The sequence below is a fragment of the Hipposideros armiger genome, unplaced genomic scaffold (assembly GCF_001890085.2).
Source record: "Hipposideros armiger isolate ML-2016 unplaced genomic scaffold, ASM189008v1 scaffold_128, whole genome shotgun sequence".
Classification (NCBI taxonomy): Eukaryota; Metazoa; Chordata; class Mammalia; order Chiroptera; family Hipposideridae; genus Hipposideros; species Hipposideros armiger.
The window spans coordinates 2677778-2696493 of record NW_017731478.1 but is presented as its reverse complement, the minus strand read 5'-3'; the positions used below and the strand labels follow the sequence as shown (position 1 = coordinate 2696493).

The window sequence follows — 18716 nt, the reverse complement described above, 5'->3', positions numbered from 1 at the left end:
GGGGGGAAAGAAAGGTGGGGGTGGGGGAAAGAATGGGGACACTCCAGCTGTACAGCCCTCCTACCCTATACGAGTATATGCTGAATTTACTAATTTACTACTAAGGGTTTAAGTTAAGTAAACCTGCAACAAAAATAAAGGGGGAGGACTTTTTTTACATAGCTTTGTATTTTATAAGTGTTACATCTGGATCTGGATGTATGATTAAAATTGATGAAAATGTTATATGCTTGTAATTTCATAAGTGCCAGAGGGATTGTCACAATCACGGAGAGCTGGGGGGAAAAAAAACTGTCACTGGGACACAGCTTTCTTGCATTTTTGCCATGGGGGCAGCTAGGGATTTGAATTCTTTGAGTATCGAAGACAGAACGAGTCTCCGTAACTGATGATTCTTACTATGATTTTTGCCTGTCAGACCCTTCGGGGAAAACAAGGAGACAGTGTGAAAAAGAGAGGCAATCTCTAAATGGAGATATACTTTTGAGGTTTATAAAAGCAGTTTTTAGTTGCTAATGAACTCTCATGAAATCACGTCTGACCTTTAGAGGCTGATGGTTTTCCATGGTGTGCATTTAAAAGAAAATTTTTTTATTGGGTAACATGTGTTTTTCCCAGGACCCATACGCTCCAAGTCCAGTCACCGTTTTCAATCTAGTTGCAGGGGGCGCAGCCCACCATCCCGTTCGGGAATTGAACCGGCAACCTTGTTGTTCAGAGCATGGGCCCTAACCAACTGAGCCACCCGGCTGCCCTGTGGAGTGCATATTTTTGAGGGGGTCAACTTGCGCTCTAGGACCAACACGACAAAATGGTTTGGGGGAGCCTGGCTTGTTGTCTCTTGGACTTGGGACCCAGCTGTCTGTCCCTGCAGTATCTCAGCTTGGCAGCAGCAAAAGAAAAGCTGCTGGTTCCCTCCTCCTCCCCAATTTTACTGAGGAATAATTGACAGGTAAAGTTTGCGTGCAAAACATGCCGGTGATTCTTAACCACTGGACGGAGTGGGAATAAAGAGAACCAGTTCAGCCTCCCCACCTGGGAATCCTGCTTTTGAGAGCAGCCTGGATTTCGTGGCTGAAGGGTTTACTTCCTCCTCTCCATGGCCAATTGCCCTTCCGATTCTGCAGCAAATAACATTGACATGATTTGCATCACGATTTCCATGATGTAAAAATTTGTAAGCATGGCGTTTTGAAGGTCATACTTATTGAAGGGTAATTTACACAGAGTGCAATTTACCCTTTTCCATGTACAGCTCTATGAGTTTCGAAAACATACATGATAGTGTAACTATCACCACAATTCAAGATATAAAAGAATTGCATTACCCCCAAACATACCCAGCCACCCAGCCACTCCTGCTGTATACTTTTGTACTTTATCCCTCTCCCACCCCAATCCCTAATAACTACTGATCTCTCTATCCTCATAGCTGTGCCAGCATGCCGCCTAAATGAGTCAGACATTTTGTAGCCTTGTGAGACTGGCTTCTTTCCCACAACGTAATACCTTTGAGAGTCTTCCATGTTGGGGTCCGTATGCTGACTATGTTTCTTTTCATCGCTGAGGCTTCTGCTAGTTTGTTAATGCTTCTTGTTAACTTGCTATAATCAGCTGATGGAGAGACCAAAGAAGACCGAGTCTTTGTGACAAGACAATATAAAAGTAAAGTCTTGGTGAGCAGAAGCTGGGAGACAGATTTCTTCATCTTGCAAAGAGGAGGGTTTTACCTTGCTCGCTAAAGATGACGCCTCCAGAAACAGAAGTTTTAGAATTTTATTTAAAGCAATCAAAACCTAACTAAGGGCCAGCCGAGTGGCGCGATGGTTGAGAACTGGCTTGGGATGCCAGAGGGCCCCGGTTCGGATCCCACATACGAGGGCTGGTGACACTGCCCTCCACAGCTAGGATGCTGAACAACAGCTCGACCTGGAGCTGGGCTGCTGTGAGTCGCCGGCTACGGTGTAGGCTGCAGCCCTTGTGGCAGTGGGTTGCCATGGGCTACCATATGTAGCCAGCAGCCAGCGTGAGCGGCCAGCAGCCACAGTGAGTGGCCGTCCAGAAGCCGGCGACTGATCTGCCTCGCCCGGGAAGAGCGCAATGATGGTGCCAACTTGGGCCAGTGAAGCAACGTCCTCCACAGCTAGACTGAAGAGCAAAACAACAGCAACTTGTCTGTTCCCCTTCCCCCGATTCCCCAGCACTGTTCCCATCCCCCCAATTCCCCAATAAAAATCTTCAAAAAAACCCAAAAAACCTAACTAAAATATGTTGTGTAGAAGCAGGGAGTGGAAAGGGGCAATGGTGGTGGGAAAAAGTCCTTGTCTTTCAAAAACCAACAAATAAAAAGTCTTGGTCCTTCACAATGAGATGTCAGGGAATAGGTAAGTCCAGGAGTCAAAACTAGAAACTTCCAAATGGGTGCAGATACTAAGAAGAGAGAGGAGGTTCATTGGAGCAGAAAGGGAGGCCGTTCTTATTTGTTGAAGCCCTTTGAGAGGATATGGGCTACTACGGTCACAATTTGGGTTTCTGGGGGTGCTAGGACTGTTCTCGATCTGGGTGCCTGTTACAGTGTGCTTACTTTGTGAAAATTCATTGAGATTTGTGTATGTAAGAGTTGTGTACTTTCTGAATGGATGTTGCAGTTCAGTAAAAAACGATTTTAGAAAAATTGTGGTACAATATACATAACATAAAATTTACCATTAGTGACATTTAGTACGTTCACACTGTTATGCAAGCATCATCAGTATCTGCTTCCAGAACATTCTTATTACTCCAAAGAAGAAATCCCACACCCCTTACCTGTCAGCCCCCAACTGTCATCGGACAGTTACCCTGTCCTCCTAGCCCTAGACAACCACCAATCTGCTTTCTGTCTCTATGGATTTGCCTATTTGGGACTTTTTGTATTCATGAAATCATGCCATATGTGGTCTTGTGTGACTGGCTTCTTTCACTAAGCATAATATTTTCAAGGTTCATCGTATATGTATATCAGATTTTATTTATCCATTACCATCAGCTGGTGGGTTGTTTTCCATTTTTTGGCTATTATGAATAATGCTGCAAGTGTTCATGTACACGTTTTTGTATGGACATATGTTCTCATTTTTCTTGGGTTTATACCTAGGAGCGGAATTGCTGGGTCATATGGTAACTCTATGTTTAACATTTTGAGGAAGTGCCAGATGGTTGTCCAGAGCAGCGTCACCGTTTTCCCACCAGCCATGCACGGGGTTTCTAGTTTCTTCGCGTCCTTGCTAATAGTTGTTGTCTATCTTTTTTCTTTTCTTTTCTTTTTTTTTTTTTTTTAGCTGAGCCATCCTGCCACCTCAGTGGCAGCTCAGCTCGGGCCGTGACTTGAAGAACTCTTGAGCGAGCTCTTAACCAACTGAGCCACTCGGCCGGCCACTATGTTGTCCATCTTTTTTATTCTAGCTATTCCGTTGCCCACTGAACAGACAGCTCATGGTGGTTTTGATTTACATTTCCCTACTAGCTAATGATGTTGATTTTTATGTGCTTATTGTTAATTCTTCTTTGGAGAAATATCTATTCATAGCCTTTGCCTGTTTTTAAATTGGATTATTTGTCTTTTAATTATTGAGTTGTAAGAGTTTCTTAGATATGCTGGAATCAAGTCCCTTCTCAGATATACGATTTGCAAATTTCCCCCCATTCTGTCGGTTGTCTTTTCACCTTCTTGATGGTTTGCAGCACCAAAGTTTTTTATTTTGATGAAGTTCAACTTATCTATTTTTTCTTTTGTTACTTGTGCTTTTGGTGTTGTATCTGTGAAGGGAGGGTGATTTTTTTAACTTAAAAGACCTCAGCTGAAGCAGTGTGATCTGTCTCCACGTTGTCACCTCTGGAGGGCAGAGCACTTTTTCAAAATAATAATAACAATAATAGCAACAACAACAATCATAAAAACTCTGATTTTCTGGTCACTTTCACCTACGTGCCAGGCACTGCGCGAAGCACATCACAGGCTATGCCCTTCACTCATTAAATCCCTAATGTCCCTGTGAGGTAGGTACGATCATCACCTATATTTTACAGATTAGGAAATAGAGGCTCAGAGAGGTGTCCAAGGACACACAGCTAAAAAGTGACAGAACTGAGAATTGAACCCAGGCCTGACTCTCTCCAGAGTCTGTATTTTCCAGCCATGCTGTCATTGCTCAGATATTTTGGAAAATGCTTTGGGAATGATCTCCAAGCCTACTGTCAAGCAGCAGGAGAAAACCAGCCTCCTGGTTTTACTCACTAAGACCCTAGAGAAAGTTTTTCTTCATTCGGCCTGTGGCTGAGTGGGAAGGACAGGCTTGGTGGGGGAGGGGCAGGGTGGGCATGTGAGGCAGCTCTGTGGACAGGCTGGAGAGGAGCCAAGCCCTGTGTAAGCAGAGGGTGCCCCTGCTGAGCAACCTTAGGCAAACGGCTTAACCTCTCTGAGCCTCAGTTGCCTCATCTGTAATATGGGAATTACGACAGTACCTCCCTCATAATTTTGTTACAGGGATGATCTAATCTAATGTCCTTATGCGTCGAGTGCTTTGCTTGGCACCTGGCACATGGTAGACTCAGTTACTGGTCACTGATTATGCTCATTATTATAAGGAATGCAGGGGGGGGGTCTCAAATATCAGGTTGGTGGTGTGGGCTTTATCTTTGAGGCAATGGGGAGGAATATTGAAGGTTTTACAGCAGAGTTACAGCATCATTAGGACTTTAAAGGCTTTTCTGCTCTGCTCCAGGCCATCATAGGGAAGGGAGCCTAGTGGGAAACCCGGCTGCCTGTAGCTGCTGTGCGTGGACTGAGTGGCCCAGTGGCCTATTTGTGATTCTTTGTGATATTTGGGGACCATAAATAAACCAAGAGGCTTTAGTTACATTTGAAAATTGGACCTAAAAACAGTCAAACAGCCCTGTGCTCTGCTTCCTAGAATCTGTAACTACCGACCTTCAAACAGGCAGAACTAATGAGGGTTTAGAGGCACAAGGATAGAACTTTACCATCCCCTGCCGAGCCCCACAGCCCTCCCACCAAGGGCTGAGATAGCAGTTGGGGACCAGAGCTGGTGAGGGCTGGCCTGGGTGCACAGCTGTTATCAGGGCTAGTGCAGCTAGGCAGGGCCAGCTGGGTGGGGCTGGTCTACATGCCTGAAATTTGGGGTGACAGGCAGCTATATCATCAGGCATCAGTCATAGCCTGAGGGACCAGAGAGTCGATGGCATGGGATAGTGATCCCTGGGCTCTGGAGACTGTGTGATCATGGGCCACTCCCAGGCCCTCTCTGAGTCTCAGTGTCCCAAACTGCAAGCAGGGTGCCCTGGATCGATGTGGTCTGAAAGATGTCCTCCATGCTTGGCTCTGGGGTCACTGAGGAGCCTCCTGGATATGTCTTGTTTTTACGTCTCCAACATCTATTCCTACCCTGTTGAACAACAGAATCTTATTTTTCCTTTGGGGAACCATCACTTCCCCCCCTCTGCCCATGTGTTTGGTGACATGGGAGCCAGGACTGGCCAATGAGAATCCCTGTGATCGGTTCAGGGATAGGCACCTGACCAGAGCTGGCCAATGAGGGTTTGCCCTGGGACTTCTCCTTGAGCTCAGGGTTTGCTGAGCTGACGGACTGGCACATCGGTGCCCATGTCTGGCTCCACAGAGGAAAAGCGTGCCTGTGTATGAAACCCACACAGAGAAAGCAGGGCTGAGAGAAGGAGACAGGCTGATTGCTCATCTCTGAGCCACTTGTTTCATGCTTCCGGATGAGCCCAAATGTCCCCTCTTTTGCCTAAGCTGGTTTGAGTTGGGTTTCTGGCATGTACAACCACTAATCCTGACTAACAGAAGGAGAATAATAGCAACAACAGCACTACCTATGGGCGCTTTTTCAATATCAGGCACCAAGGTAGGGGGCAGGGGGGACAGTGGGCATTGTCTGTTTAGCAACTGGCATGGACATTGTTTAGATTTGCTGGCACAAAATGATAAAATAGTGTTGACAGACTTTTAGCAGTTCTTCTTATTACTTGTAAATTCTCTGCAGACAATGCATCCCTGCAGTAGGCGCGGAGATAGGCTCCCCCGCCTCCCTTCTAGGAAGGACTTGCTATGCAGGAGCAGGGAGAGTAGCTGCCTGGCTGTCAGCTTCCTCTCAGATCTGCTGCAGCTGCACACGCCAGGCTGCCTCTCCCAGGGGGACTGAAAAAGCAGGGGGAGAAAGTCTGGTCGTTTCAGCCCAATGGGGGACAACGCTGGCTGGCAGTTTTGTCTCCAGAGGCCCTAGTGGGGCTGGCCGAGTCCTTAGGCCTCCACTGATGGCTCCTTTCCCCAATCTGGCTCCCTCTCTCCTTTCACCAATGTGGATCCCTAAAAACTTCTTGTACCCCAAGCCCTGTCTCAGCCTCTGCCTCTGGAGAACCCATTCCGTGACAACCCCTTACCACCGGGCGTGGGTAGCACCCTCCGCCTCTCCCGCTCTGGCGTGCGGCTCCCAATCACTATCTCTATCCTCTCAACTTACTATTATTTCTCCCAGGTTACAGATGAGGAAACAGACTCAGGAAGATGAAGACTTGCCAAGTAACTTGTCCACTGTGGTTAGAAAATGCTGACCCTGGATCCGGACCACATTTATATCACTGTTTGCCGCTGTCTACTCCTAGAACCAGTCCCTTCTTTCAAGGTATCAAGGACCTTAGCATCCATTGGGAAGACATGTATGTGAAGGTGTGATGCGAACTGCATCACTTTTTAAAGTCTAGCACAGGTCCTGGCGAGCATTTTCTGTACAGCTAGATAGTACATATTTCAGGCTTTGAGGGCCATGTGGCCTCTGCTGCAGCTATTCAACTCTGCTGCTGTAGTATGTAAGTGGGTTGACCCGGCTGTGTGCCAATAAAACTTTATTTACAAAAACAGGTGCTGTGGGGGGGAAAAAAAGAGACAGTGGTGCAGATTTGGACCAAAGGCTATATATAGTCTGTCCACCTCTGCCCTAGACAAACCATAGAACAATAAATTAAGTCTTGGTTTGTAGCATTTGAATTTTGTGGTGGAAATACTCCCTATGGCCAATTTCAAGCTACCAATGTGAGGTCACTGAACTTGGAGTTGAGAACAGCATGTGCAGTAACATACGACACAGATATGATAGACAGAAGTAAAGGTAATACTAAAACGTAATAAAATAATTAGGAAGTGATAAGATTTGAGCATTTATTACCTTTTTTTTCTTTCTTTTTAAAGTTGATTCTTTTTTTTTTTTTAACTTTATTGGGGAACATTGTGTTTCTTCAGGACCCATCAGCTCCAAGTCAAGTCGTCCTTCAATCTAGGTGTGGAGGGCACAGCTCAGCTCCAAGTCCAGTCGCCGTTTTCAGTCTAGTTGCAGGGGGCGCAGCCCACCATCCCATACAGGAGTCAGACCGGCAACCTTGTCATTAAGAGCATGCACTCTACCCAACTGAATCACCCGGCTGCCCTATTACCTTTGGTTTTGATACAATTTATTTAGTTGTAAGCTTATATTATTTAACTTTTTGGCTGCCTTTTAATTTAATCCAGTATAATTTAATTTTAAGTAATGCTGTTGTTTAAAAAAAAAATGGTTCTCAAACTTCCCAGAGAATTAACAGTGGGCTTTCCTGAGTCGGTAGGAGCTGCTCCACTGCTCTGATTGCCTGAGGTTAGGGGGTGGGAGGCCCCATGATTGGGGATTGGGCAGAGGAGAGCAGCGGCCATGGAGGCTGGACAGCTGCTATGGCATCGAGGCCCAGGGCACATCAAAGGGGTTTTCTCTTTTCTCTCAGGCCAAACTACCATCACGTCAGTACCTTTATCACTTGCATCAGTCAAGAGGGAGGTTACTCAATATCAATCATTGATCCCTTCCAGAATGAACCTGTGTCCTCCCCATCCAAAGTCCCCAAGCTTTCAAACATCTCCCACCTGTCAGGTCAGAGCATTGACTTCCATTCTTCTAACAGGGGAGTTAGCTTTGCCCTCCCAATTTGCTGAACTGCCTTCAATGTATTGCTTAACCTCTCTGTACCTCCTTTTCCCATTTCTGAATATCAGGGAGAGCTGTAGTTACAGAGTGTCTGTTATCTACAGGGATAAGAGTGACTATGTTTCCAATGCTTTGCATTTAATGTAACAACACTTTGAGGTAGGTGTTATTATTATACCCATTTTACAGTTCAGGAAACTGAGGCTCAGAGAAGCCAATACTAATTCATACTAGTACGTGGTGGAGTTGACTTCATTTCCCCTTATTCCCAATCCAAGTTTCTCATGTGTCTCACTGCCTCTGGAGACACTCAGGACTTTCCCAGATGAAAGTGTCTGAGAGGCCATTTTCTAGGGACTTAAATCCCAAATGACCCAGGAGCCAGGAGAGTGACATAGGAGAGATAAGAGATGGGTGGGATTGTGGAGTTGCAAGCTCATGCTTTGTCAATAAGAGCAATGATTACTCAGCTTCAGCCAGTTGTTGCTGCCTGTGGGGACATGGACCTAGTTTGCTCAGATTTTGAGAAAAAGACGCTGGAAATTAGAATTTGTATGTGAAATCCATTGACTTAAAAATTATATTGTTTTAAATTCCATTTCGATGAAATATCCAGGATAGGTAAATCCATGGAGACAACGCAGGCTGATGGGTGCCAGGAGCTGGGGGGAGGGAGGAATGGGGTGTGATGGCGAATGGGCACAGGGTTTCCTTTTGGAGTGAAGAAAATGTTCTGGAACTAGATAGAAGTGATGGTTGCACAACATTGTGAATGTACTAAATGCCGCTGAACTGTGCACTTAAAAAATGGTCATGTTTATGTTGCATGGATCTCATCTTAATTAAAAAAGTTATATTGGTTCTAAAATTTTCTTTATGATTTTGTACATTTTTTAATATTGGGAAATATTACTGAAGATTAATATACATGGAAAAGTGCAAAAAGTGTACAGCTTTCTGAAAATTCACAAACACACCTGTTTAACCAGCTCATATAGGTGTTTTATTCTTTATAACAGAATTAATACAAGTTAATTTAGGGGGAAAAAAGAGAAAATACACATAGTTTTAAAAAAAGAGGAAGGGCCGGCTGAGTGGCTGAGTTGGTTAAGAGCTCGCTCAAGAGTTTGAGCTCTGAGCAACAGCGGTTCAAGTCCTGGCCCGAGCTGAGCAGCCGCTGAGCTGCCAACAGGTGGCAGGATGTCTCAGCTAAAAAAAAAAAAAAAAAAAGGAGGAGGAAAATGAAAATACAGAAAATAAACCCACCCATAATCCTTCATCTGTGGGCAGTCACCATGGACAATTTGGGCATATCCTCCCAGACTACCTTCTAAAAATGTACAGGTATGATACTTTTCTGTCATATAATTTTTTTACCTATGCTTTGTAAATACTTTTCATGGTAGTAAATACCTGTGTTCCTCGTGCGTGTGTGTGTGTGTGCTTCCTTGAAAAACTATTGTAGTTACTGTAGCCAACCCCTAGAACCAAACAATTAGAAACAGCATCTGCAAAGATCTAGCTCACTTGAAATTATTGTTTCATGCTCTTTGACAATGATTGTCTTTGTTAAATTACTCTGAATCCCTATTAATGTCCTATTTTTTTTTAATTGCTTTCTCCCTTGCCCGGGGCTCTGCTTAGGCACTAAATATTAACAGTCTCACGTGAACAACCCCCACTTTCTCCATTCTCACGCTGTGAAATAAAAGCTTATAGAGACACATATGTGGGGGAGCTGACTGTTGTATAACCTTAGGATCATACACCATCTTACTTTCCCCAGCGTCTAAATATTGGCGGCTGTGCTGGATGTTCTGTTTGCCCCTCCAAGTCTCTTATTCCTTGCCCCATTTTATGCCCCAAGCCCCTTTGCCCTCAGCCAGCCAGAGGCTGGGGCAGGAGGTGAGGAGGATGACGAGGGCTATACCCTGCCCAGCTCCCTCTCTGCCAGATGTTTGGGCAGCAGCTGTGTTCCTCTGCTGAAGGTCACACGCCTGTTGGTGGTCACACCTTCTCTAGGTTCCAAAACTACTCCCTTCCCTTAACCTTGTAAACCTCAGGGTTGCCAGCCCCAGGTGGTTTTATCATCCCTTTAAATGCTCCGTTAATCTTGACTCTGTAAATAACCCTTTCATTAAACGCCCCTTACATAGTCTGAGTGTGCCAGCTGTTTTGTGATGGGGCCCTGAACCGATTCAGCATTCTTAAAAGTTCTTAAAAATACTTTGTGAGCCGACTCACACAAGTCCTGCCACCAATTTGGACGTTGGTTTCTAGATGCAGGAATGGAGGGTAATTGACTTGGCAGTCTGCCAGGCTCCTAGGCCAGGGTGGAGGGGAAATATGGGAAATTTGCTGAGTCCTGAAGGGAATATGAATTATGACTGACCAGGTCTTCCTAGGGTAGCTCTAGTTGCCTGGCTCTTTTCCCCAATTCTGGATCTCTTGGTTCTGAAGTGGAAATGGGCAAGATATGGGCATTTGGAAGAGGCAAACAATTTGAGTTCTCCGAAACCTTAAAGGCTTTCTAAAAAAAAGGCTCTGTTGGCTATTTGCGGCCACTGCAGGTAAGACGAACCAGAGCAACTGGAATGGGGAAATAGCCTGTTCCCTTAGACTCCCCTGGTAAACACTCAAACATTTGAAGGTAAACAAGCCTCGGCCAACATCCTTTGTCCTCAATGCGTAGACACAGATAAACATGCATTTATAATACCAGGTGGAAAAGCGCTGTAAACAGCCCAGCTTTGGGGCAGGTTGGAGAATGGGTCCCCGGGGGAGGTAATATATGAGCTGCATCTTGAAGGAGGAGCTGAAATCAGCCTGGCCTGAGATGGTGTCCTAGAGAAGGGATGAGCAGGTGCTAAGAAGACGCTGTGCTGAGAGAGATGGAACAATACATGTGCCAGAAATGGCTAGAAGTTCAGTGTGGCTAGAACATAAATTGTCCGTGTGTGTGTGTGTATGTGTGTGTGTGGGGGGGTGGGGGCAAAAGGCAAGCAGGGATTAGAAGGGTCTTGAAAGTCAAGAGAAGGGTACTGGAAAGCCATTGAAAGTTTTTAAATAGCAGAGTGACAGTGTCACTCTTTGGGTGGGTTATTCTGGCTGCTGTGTGGAGAAGGGATGAAAGATCAATCTATTGTATTAGAAGCTGAGACAAGTTCAGAGGCCACTGCAATCAGGAAAAATATTGGGGTGGTCGGAGGAGAGTAGAGGTGGAGGTGATAGATGGCTTTGAGAGCTATGAAGGCAGAGGCAGAGACAGGATCTAGGTTTATTATAATCATAACAATATTGACAATAGCAACATAATATAGTGACTTAGATAATAGCTCTGGTTTCAGACTGCATAGGTGAGCACCTTCTCCCCGCCCTTTTTATTTGGAAAAATGTCAAACCTTAGAAGAGTTGCAAGACTGTTTCCATGTACATCTGTATACCCTTCACCTAGGTTTACCTATTGTTACATTTGCCTCGGGAGCTCTCTCTCCCTCTCTCTCTGTCTCTTTATATATATATATGTGTGTGTGTCTCTCCCTCTCTCTCTGTCTCTTTATATATATATATATATATATATATATATATATATATATATATATATATGTGTGTGTGTGTATAGCTTCATTTTCCCTGAACCACTTGCAAATTCATTGCAGAAATTATGACACTACACCTCTAAATACTTCAGCATTCATCTCCTTTGAATAAGGAGATTCTCTTATATAATCACAATACCATTTTCCTTTTTTTTTTTTTTAGCTGAGCCATCCTGCTACCTGTTGGCAGCTCAGCGGCTGCTCAGCTCGGGCTGGACTCGAACCGCTGTTGCTCAGAGCTCAAACTCTTGAGTGAGCTCTTAACCAACTGAGCCACTCGGCCGGCCCAACAATACCATTTTCTTACTGAGGGAATTTAACATTGATACACTATAATATAAATTCCATATTCAAATTTCATGAATTGTTCTAATAATGTCTTTTAAAATTACTGCTTTTTACTTAAAAAAATATCTAATATCCAATCAAGGATCATGCATTGCATTTAGTTATCGTGTCTCTTTTTTTTTGGGGGGGGGTGTCAATGTTAGAAATGTTAGTTTATTTAAAAGAGATAATTGAACAAAATATAGGAGTCCTAGCGTAATTGGTTCTACTTGTTTCTTTATAAAGATGATTTTTGTAACTTTTTATTTTGAAATTATTTCAAACTCACAGGAAAGTTACAAAGATAGTACAAAGAATGTTCACATACGTTGTTCACGTATGTTTCACCCAGAGTCAGCAATTATTTTCACTCTGCCACCTTTGCCTTATCATTCTCTTGTCTACAAATATAAATTCATATTTTTTTATGAACCATTCGAAAAAAGTTTTCTTTTTTCACTAAATACTAAAGGGTACTTTTTCTAGGGATATTGTCTTATATAACCACAGTGCAAGTATCAAATTAGGACATGTAACATTGATACTATACTAGCCATATTCAAATTTTCCCAATTGTCCCAAGAATGTCCTTTATAGCTTTTATTATATTATTATTATTATTATTATTATTATTATTATTATTATTTTGAGGGGAACTAGGATCCAATCAAGGGGCACACATTGCATTTTGCTGCATCTCTTCAATCTTTAGTTCAGGCTGTTGCCTACCACGCGCATGTATTTCACAACATTGACCTTTATGAAATGTTCAGGCCAGTTGTTTTGAAGACTGCCCCTCCAATTAGGATTTGTTTGTTTTCCATGGTTGGATTCAGGGCAAACATGTTTGAATACTACATCAGTGATAGTGTGTCTTTTTCAGTGCAAAATATTAGAGGCGTGTATTAAGATATTAAGTTTCATCATTTGGTTTTAAGCTGGGTTGAAATTTAAGGCTGTTTATTTTGCTAGTTGGACAAGTTGGTTACTGAGATGGTTTCCTCAGCTTTTATATTAGGGTAATAATACTGGTTTCGAGAACAGTGTCTTGCAGGTTCTAAATATTTGATAAATTATTAGTATTACTATTACTGTTATCGTCAATATTATTTTCACCAAAATTTATAGAGACCTTGAATTGTGACAGGCACTGAGCCCAGCATTCAATCCTGTTCCCCTCTAGCACCCAGAACAATGTAAGTCGCAAAGAAGGCATTCAGTAAATATTCGTTGGCAAAATGTCGGCTCTATGAAATAGATTGCTATTGATATGGAATCAATTTACAGATGCGAAAACTGAGGCTCAGAGAAGTGAAGTAATTTACCTACGGTCACTACATGGTAGTAAGTGGCAAGAGTTCAGATTTGAACTCAAGCTTGTAGGGTTTGTAAAACGGGGGACTCGGAATCTGAGTATGTTTTGTAAACCCTTAGGGGGCTGTGTCATGTGAAGAGCTGAGCTGTAGCGCCACGCACAATGCTCTCGTACAGAGATACAGTCGGCACTCAATAAATGTTAGTTGAATGAACGAGGAAAGAAAATGAGTCAGCTAGGGAGTGATCATCCGGCCTGCTCGGGGCCAGCGCTTGGAAGATACAGGAAACCATTCTTCCCTTTACTGCCCCTAGCAAAGTCACCACCGGACCACGTGTTCCAGCAGGGTGTGGCTTCCGGGGACCCCGCCCCACAGACGGAGCCACGCCCCACAGACGGAGCCACGCCCCCTCGCTTCTCACCGCGCTCGCGTACGGCCGTGGTGTTTTGGCCCGCGGGCGGAGCCGTAGCCACGGTCTCCTCCCGCGTCTGCGACCGGGAAACTCGGTGTCCAGCATCCCCAGCGGAGGTCGACGATGTCGGAGAAGGAAGCTAGGCCGAGCGGAGGCTCCCCGCAGGCCGGCGGGGTGACTATCAGCGACGTCCAGGAGCTGATACGGCGCAAGGAGGAGATCGAAGCGCAGATTAAGGCCAATTATGATGTCCTGGAGAGCGTGAGTGGGAGCTCCGGGCTCCCGGGTGGCGTGTGGGGCACCCCAAGGGCTCCGGACTCGGGCCCCCGACCTGGGAGGACTGGGAGGCCGGGCTGGCCTCCGCTTGAGCTCTCAGTTGTGGCTCTCGCCCTCCCTGGGAGGCCCAAGGCGCCGCGGCTGCGGCCTCTGTCGGCAGCAGGTGGTGAGGCAAATAACGTTGAGAACTAAGAACAATATTGGTATTATAGCGAAGGTTGATGGAATCCTTACTGTGTACTGGGCGCCGTTTTACGTAGTTTACACTGGTGAGCTCATTTAATCCTCGCAACAACCCTTAGAAGTGAGCTCTACTCTTTCCCCCATTTTAGGGATGAGGAAACAGGCGTTTTTTAACTTTGACCTGCCGCGGCGTCACAGAGCTAGCAAGTTTGCAGAGGCTGGGTGATTGATAATCACCACCATCATCAGCCTTTGTTGAACCTTTACCAGATACCCTGTGTTTTGCTAACCACTTTATGCCAGAGCTTCGTAAACTTTAATGTGTATGTTAAAATTCAGATTTTGATGGGGGGCGGGGCACGCGGGAGCAGATGCTGTGCTTCTGGCAAATTCCCAGCAATGCTGAAGCTGCTGGTCAAAGGACTGAGCTTTGACTAATAGGTGAGGCTCATTAGCCTTATTATATAAGGAGGAAGCGGAGGCTCAGAGTGGGGCAAACCCTTGCCTAGGGTTTTGTAGCTAAGAAGTGGCAGTGGTGGGGTTAATTTCCAGGTCTGTCTGGCTCCCAAAATGATAGTTTTTCTTAAGCCACCTAGTAGTGTAAAACCATAAGTCAATTTGCAGAGAAAGGGTAAATTAACTACATCCTGTGTAAGGGCGGATGGAATGCATTTTAGGTGGTGGGAGTGAGATCAAGTATCAGATGGAGGTCAGGGTACCATTTCACTGAGTGCTGACCATATGCCTGAAGGGTGCTGGTTTTTGGAGGGGAAGTCACTTGCTCAGAGTCACAAAGTGGAATGTAGATCTCAGGCCTGCTGAATCCAGAACCGGTGCTTTCGAACATGCCAGCAGTTCCTTAAACTTCAGTTACTTTCTACCAGAAGCAGGATGCTGTATCCATATACTTCCTGTACTGTTATTCCCTTTATGTTTTTCTTTAAGTTGACCCACTTTTTAACTTAAATAAATCTATTTGAAAAGGAAATTTTATAATTCTACAGCATGTGAGAATCTTTTCCCTTAAAAAAGGGTAAAAATACGTATCAAGGTGACCCATCCAAATGTCCATCAACTGATGAATGGACAAATAAAAGGTGGTCTGTCCATACATATTATTCAGTAAAAAGGAATGACACACTACAACGTGCATGAACCCTGAAAACATGGTGCGAAGTGAAAAGTTCATTACAAAAGACCACAGATTTTATGATCCATTTATACGAAATATCCAGAATCGGCAAATCCCTAGAAAGTAGCTTAGTGGTACCTGGGGCTGAGGGGAGGGGGTAATGAGAGTGATTGCTAATGGGCCCAGGGTTTCTTTTTGGACAGTGATGAAAATGTTCTAAAATTGATTGTGGTGATGGTTATACAACTCTGAATATTCTAAAACCTATTGGATTATACACCTTAAATGGGTAGATTGTATGGCATGTGAATTGTATCTCAATAAAGCTGTTATAAACAAAATGGAGAGGCCCAGAGAGAGCAGTGATCTGTAGATGATATAAAGACCAGCACCAAATGGAGACTCTCTCTTTGATTATTGAAGGATTAAAGATAATTGGAAAGGAAATAAATATTTTAGATTCAGGGTTATTATTATTATTTTTTCTCATTAAACTTTGCTTTAATGGGTCTCAAAATTCTGTGACAGATTTTTGGTCAAGTTGTTTCCATTAAAAAGTACTGATTTTAAAAACTATTGGGTTGTCGGAAAAGTCATGATGCATTTTTACAACGAAAAACAAAAAAATACGTCATGATTTTTCCGACAACCCAATAGTAACTTAAAAACTGCCACACAACAATAACAAATGGTCCACAAAACATTCTTCTTTCCTTCTGAAGATTTTATGGTGCATTGTAATCATTCACCAGACTTTTACTATTACACTTAAGTGGCCAGTTGAGACAAACAGTTCTGAGACTGTTCTTCCACCACTGGTTAAGACTGGGGTGGCAGGTATTGGGGATAATATTCATTTAGCCTTCTGAGCTTTCTGAGCAGACTTGGTGACCTTGCCAGCTTCACTTGCCTTCTTGTCTACTGCTTTGATGACACCCACAGCAACTATCAGTCTCATTTCACAAACAGCAAAACGGTCCAGAGGAGGGTAGTCAGAGAAGCTCTCAACACACATGGGCTGGCCAGGAACCATTGTCAACGATGGCAGCATCACCAGATTTCAAAAACTTGGGGCCATCTTCCAGCTTTTTCCCTGAATGATGATCAATCATCTCCTTCAGCTCAGCAAATTTACAAGCAATGTGAGCTGTGTGACAATCCAGCACAGGTGCACATCTGGCACTTATTTGGCCTGGATGGTTCAGATTAATCACCTGAGCAGTGAAGCGAGCTGCCTCCATTGGTGGGTCACTTTTGTGGTCACCATCCACATTGCCACGACGAACATCTTTGACAGACACATTCTTGACATTGAAGCCCACATTGTCCCCAGGATGAGCTTCACTCAAAGCTTCATGGTGCATTTCAACAGGCTTTAGTTCAGTTGTAACATTAACTGGAGCAAAGGTGACCACCATGCTGGATCTGAGGACACCAGTCTCCACTCAGCCCTCAGGGACAGTACCAGTACCACCAATTTTGTAGACATCCTGGAGGGGCAGACACAAAGGTTTTTCAGTTGGACGAGTTGGTGGCAGGATGCAATCCAGAGCTTCAAGCAGCTCTGGCACTACCATCTTTATGGGTGACTTTCCATCCCTTGAACCAAGGCATATTAGCACTTGGCTCCAGCATGTTGCCACCATTCCAACCAGAAATTGGCACAAATGCTACTGGGTCTGGGTTGTAGCCAATTTTCTTAATGTAGGGGCTGACTTCCTTAACGAATTCCTCGTATCTCTTCTGGCTGTAAGGTGGCTCAGTGGGATCTATTTTGTTAACACCAACGATTAGTTATTTCACACCCAGAGCCAGAAGGGCATGCTCACGGGCCTGCCCGTTCTTGGAGATAACTGCTTCAAATTCACCAACACCAGCAGCAACAATCAGGACAGCACAGTCAGCCTGAGATGTACCTGTAATCATATTTTTTATAAAGTCTGTGTCCTGGGGCATCGATGATGGTCACATAATACTTGCTGGTCTCACATTTCCACAGGGAGATATCAATGGTGATCCCATGCTCACATTCAGCTTTCAGTTTATCTGAGACCCAGGCAGACTTGAAGGAGCCCTTTCCCATCTCAGCAGCCTCCTCCTCACATTTTTCAATGGTTCTTTTGTCGATCCCACCACCTTTGTAGATCAGATGACCAGTAGTGGCAGACTTGCCGGAATCTGCGTGTCCAATGACAGCGATGTTGATATGTGTCTTTTCTGTTCCCATTTTGGGTTAGATTTAGTGGTGGTTTTCACTACACCTGTGTTCTGATGGCAAACCTGTTGCGAAAAAGCGACTCAGGATTCTTTAGTGCCTTGTGTGTGGGTCCCAACTTTTGAAAGCAGAACCTCATGTGGTATTGATTCAGGAAGGCCCGTCAATGTGGGAAGGCAGGAGGCAGACACAGGTATATAGCCCCTGGCCCATTTCTGCGGTATCTCTAGAGAGCCCTGTGGTAAGGGGGTAATGGGACCCCCATCCCCCCAACAGGAAACAGTCAGTTTAACCCAGAGGCTTCCAGAGACAAAGGGAGATAGACAAATGGAATGTCTCCACCCTGTACCTGGGTACACTGGGCACTGTCTCAGCTGACTAATAATTACAGCCATCATTTATTACTTTCTATGTATATTCATTTCCTAGGGCCGCCATAACAAATGACCGCAAACTGGGGGGGGGGCTGAAAACAGGAGTTTATTCTCTGGTAGTTCTGCAGGCCAGAAGTCTGAAGTCAAGGTGAAGGCCAGGCTGGTTCCTCCTGAGGCTCTGAGGGAGAACCCACTCCATGCCTTTCTCCTAGTTTCTGGTGGCTGCTGGCCATCCTTGGCTGGTAGCTATGTAACTCTAGTCTCTGCCTCACAGCGTCTCTGTGTCCCAAATGTCCCTCTCCTTTTTCGTATAAGGACATCCGGCAACGCATTTAGGGTCCACCCTAACTAAATCTAGGATCATCTCACCTTGAGATCCTTGCCTTAGTTAGGTCTGCAAAGACCCTATTTCCAAATAAGGTCACATTCACAGGTTCTGGGGGTTAGGACTCTGACATGTTTTGGGGCCACTGTTCACCCCACTATGCATGTTCCTGGTACTGTGCTGAGCACTCTACATAGGTCAACTCATTAATTCTCACAACAGGTGGGAAGGGAGTGAGTGCCATTATTCCCATTTTATAATTGAGGGAGCGGAGGCTCAGAGAGGGGAAAGTCTTAACCAAGGGCACCCAGGTTGTACGCGGCAGAATTGAGATCAAATCAAAGTCTAACTGCACAATTTCTGTTCTACGTCATCATATAACACGTGGCATTGCTTTTGTGCGCTGTGCTCTGACTTATGTAGGAAAAGACTTTAAAATGTTCAAACGAACATATTGTTTCAAATAGAGAATACATTCCCATGGGCAAAATTCAAAGTCTACTAAAGGATGTAAAAGCCCCCCCCCCCTC

General features: G+C 44.7%; 1 protein-coding gene and 1 pseudogene across 1 annotated transcript in view; one reads left to right on the top strand and one right to left on the bottom strand.

Moving 5' to 3' along the window:
- Positions 1–13679: 13679 nt before the first annotated feature.
- Positions 13680–18716, top strand: part of PSMD9 (proteasome 26S subunit, non-ATPase 9) — a 23856-nt gene continuing 18819 nt past the window's right edge. The window contains exon 1 of the mRNA XM_019649003.1: positions 13680–13942. Within this exon, the coding sequence (XP_019504548.1) occupies positions 13805–13942 (138 nt within the window). The 5' untranslated portion in view covers positions 13680–13804. The remainder of the gene's footprint in view (positions 13943–18716) is intronic.
- LOC109386102 (elongation factor 1-alpha 1 pseudogene) lies at positions 15930–18624 on the bottom strand (annotated as a pseudogene).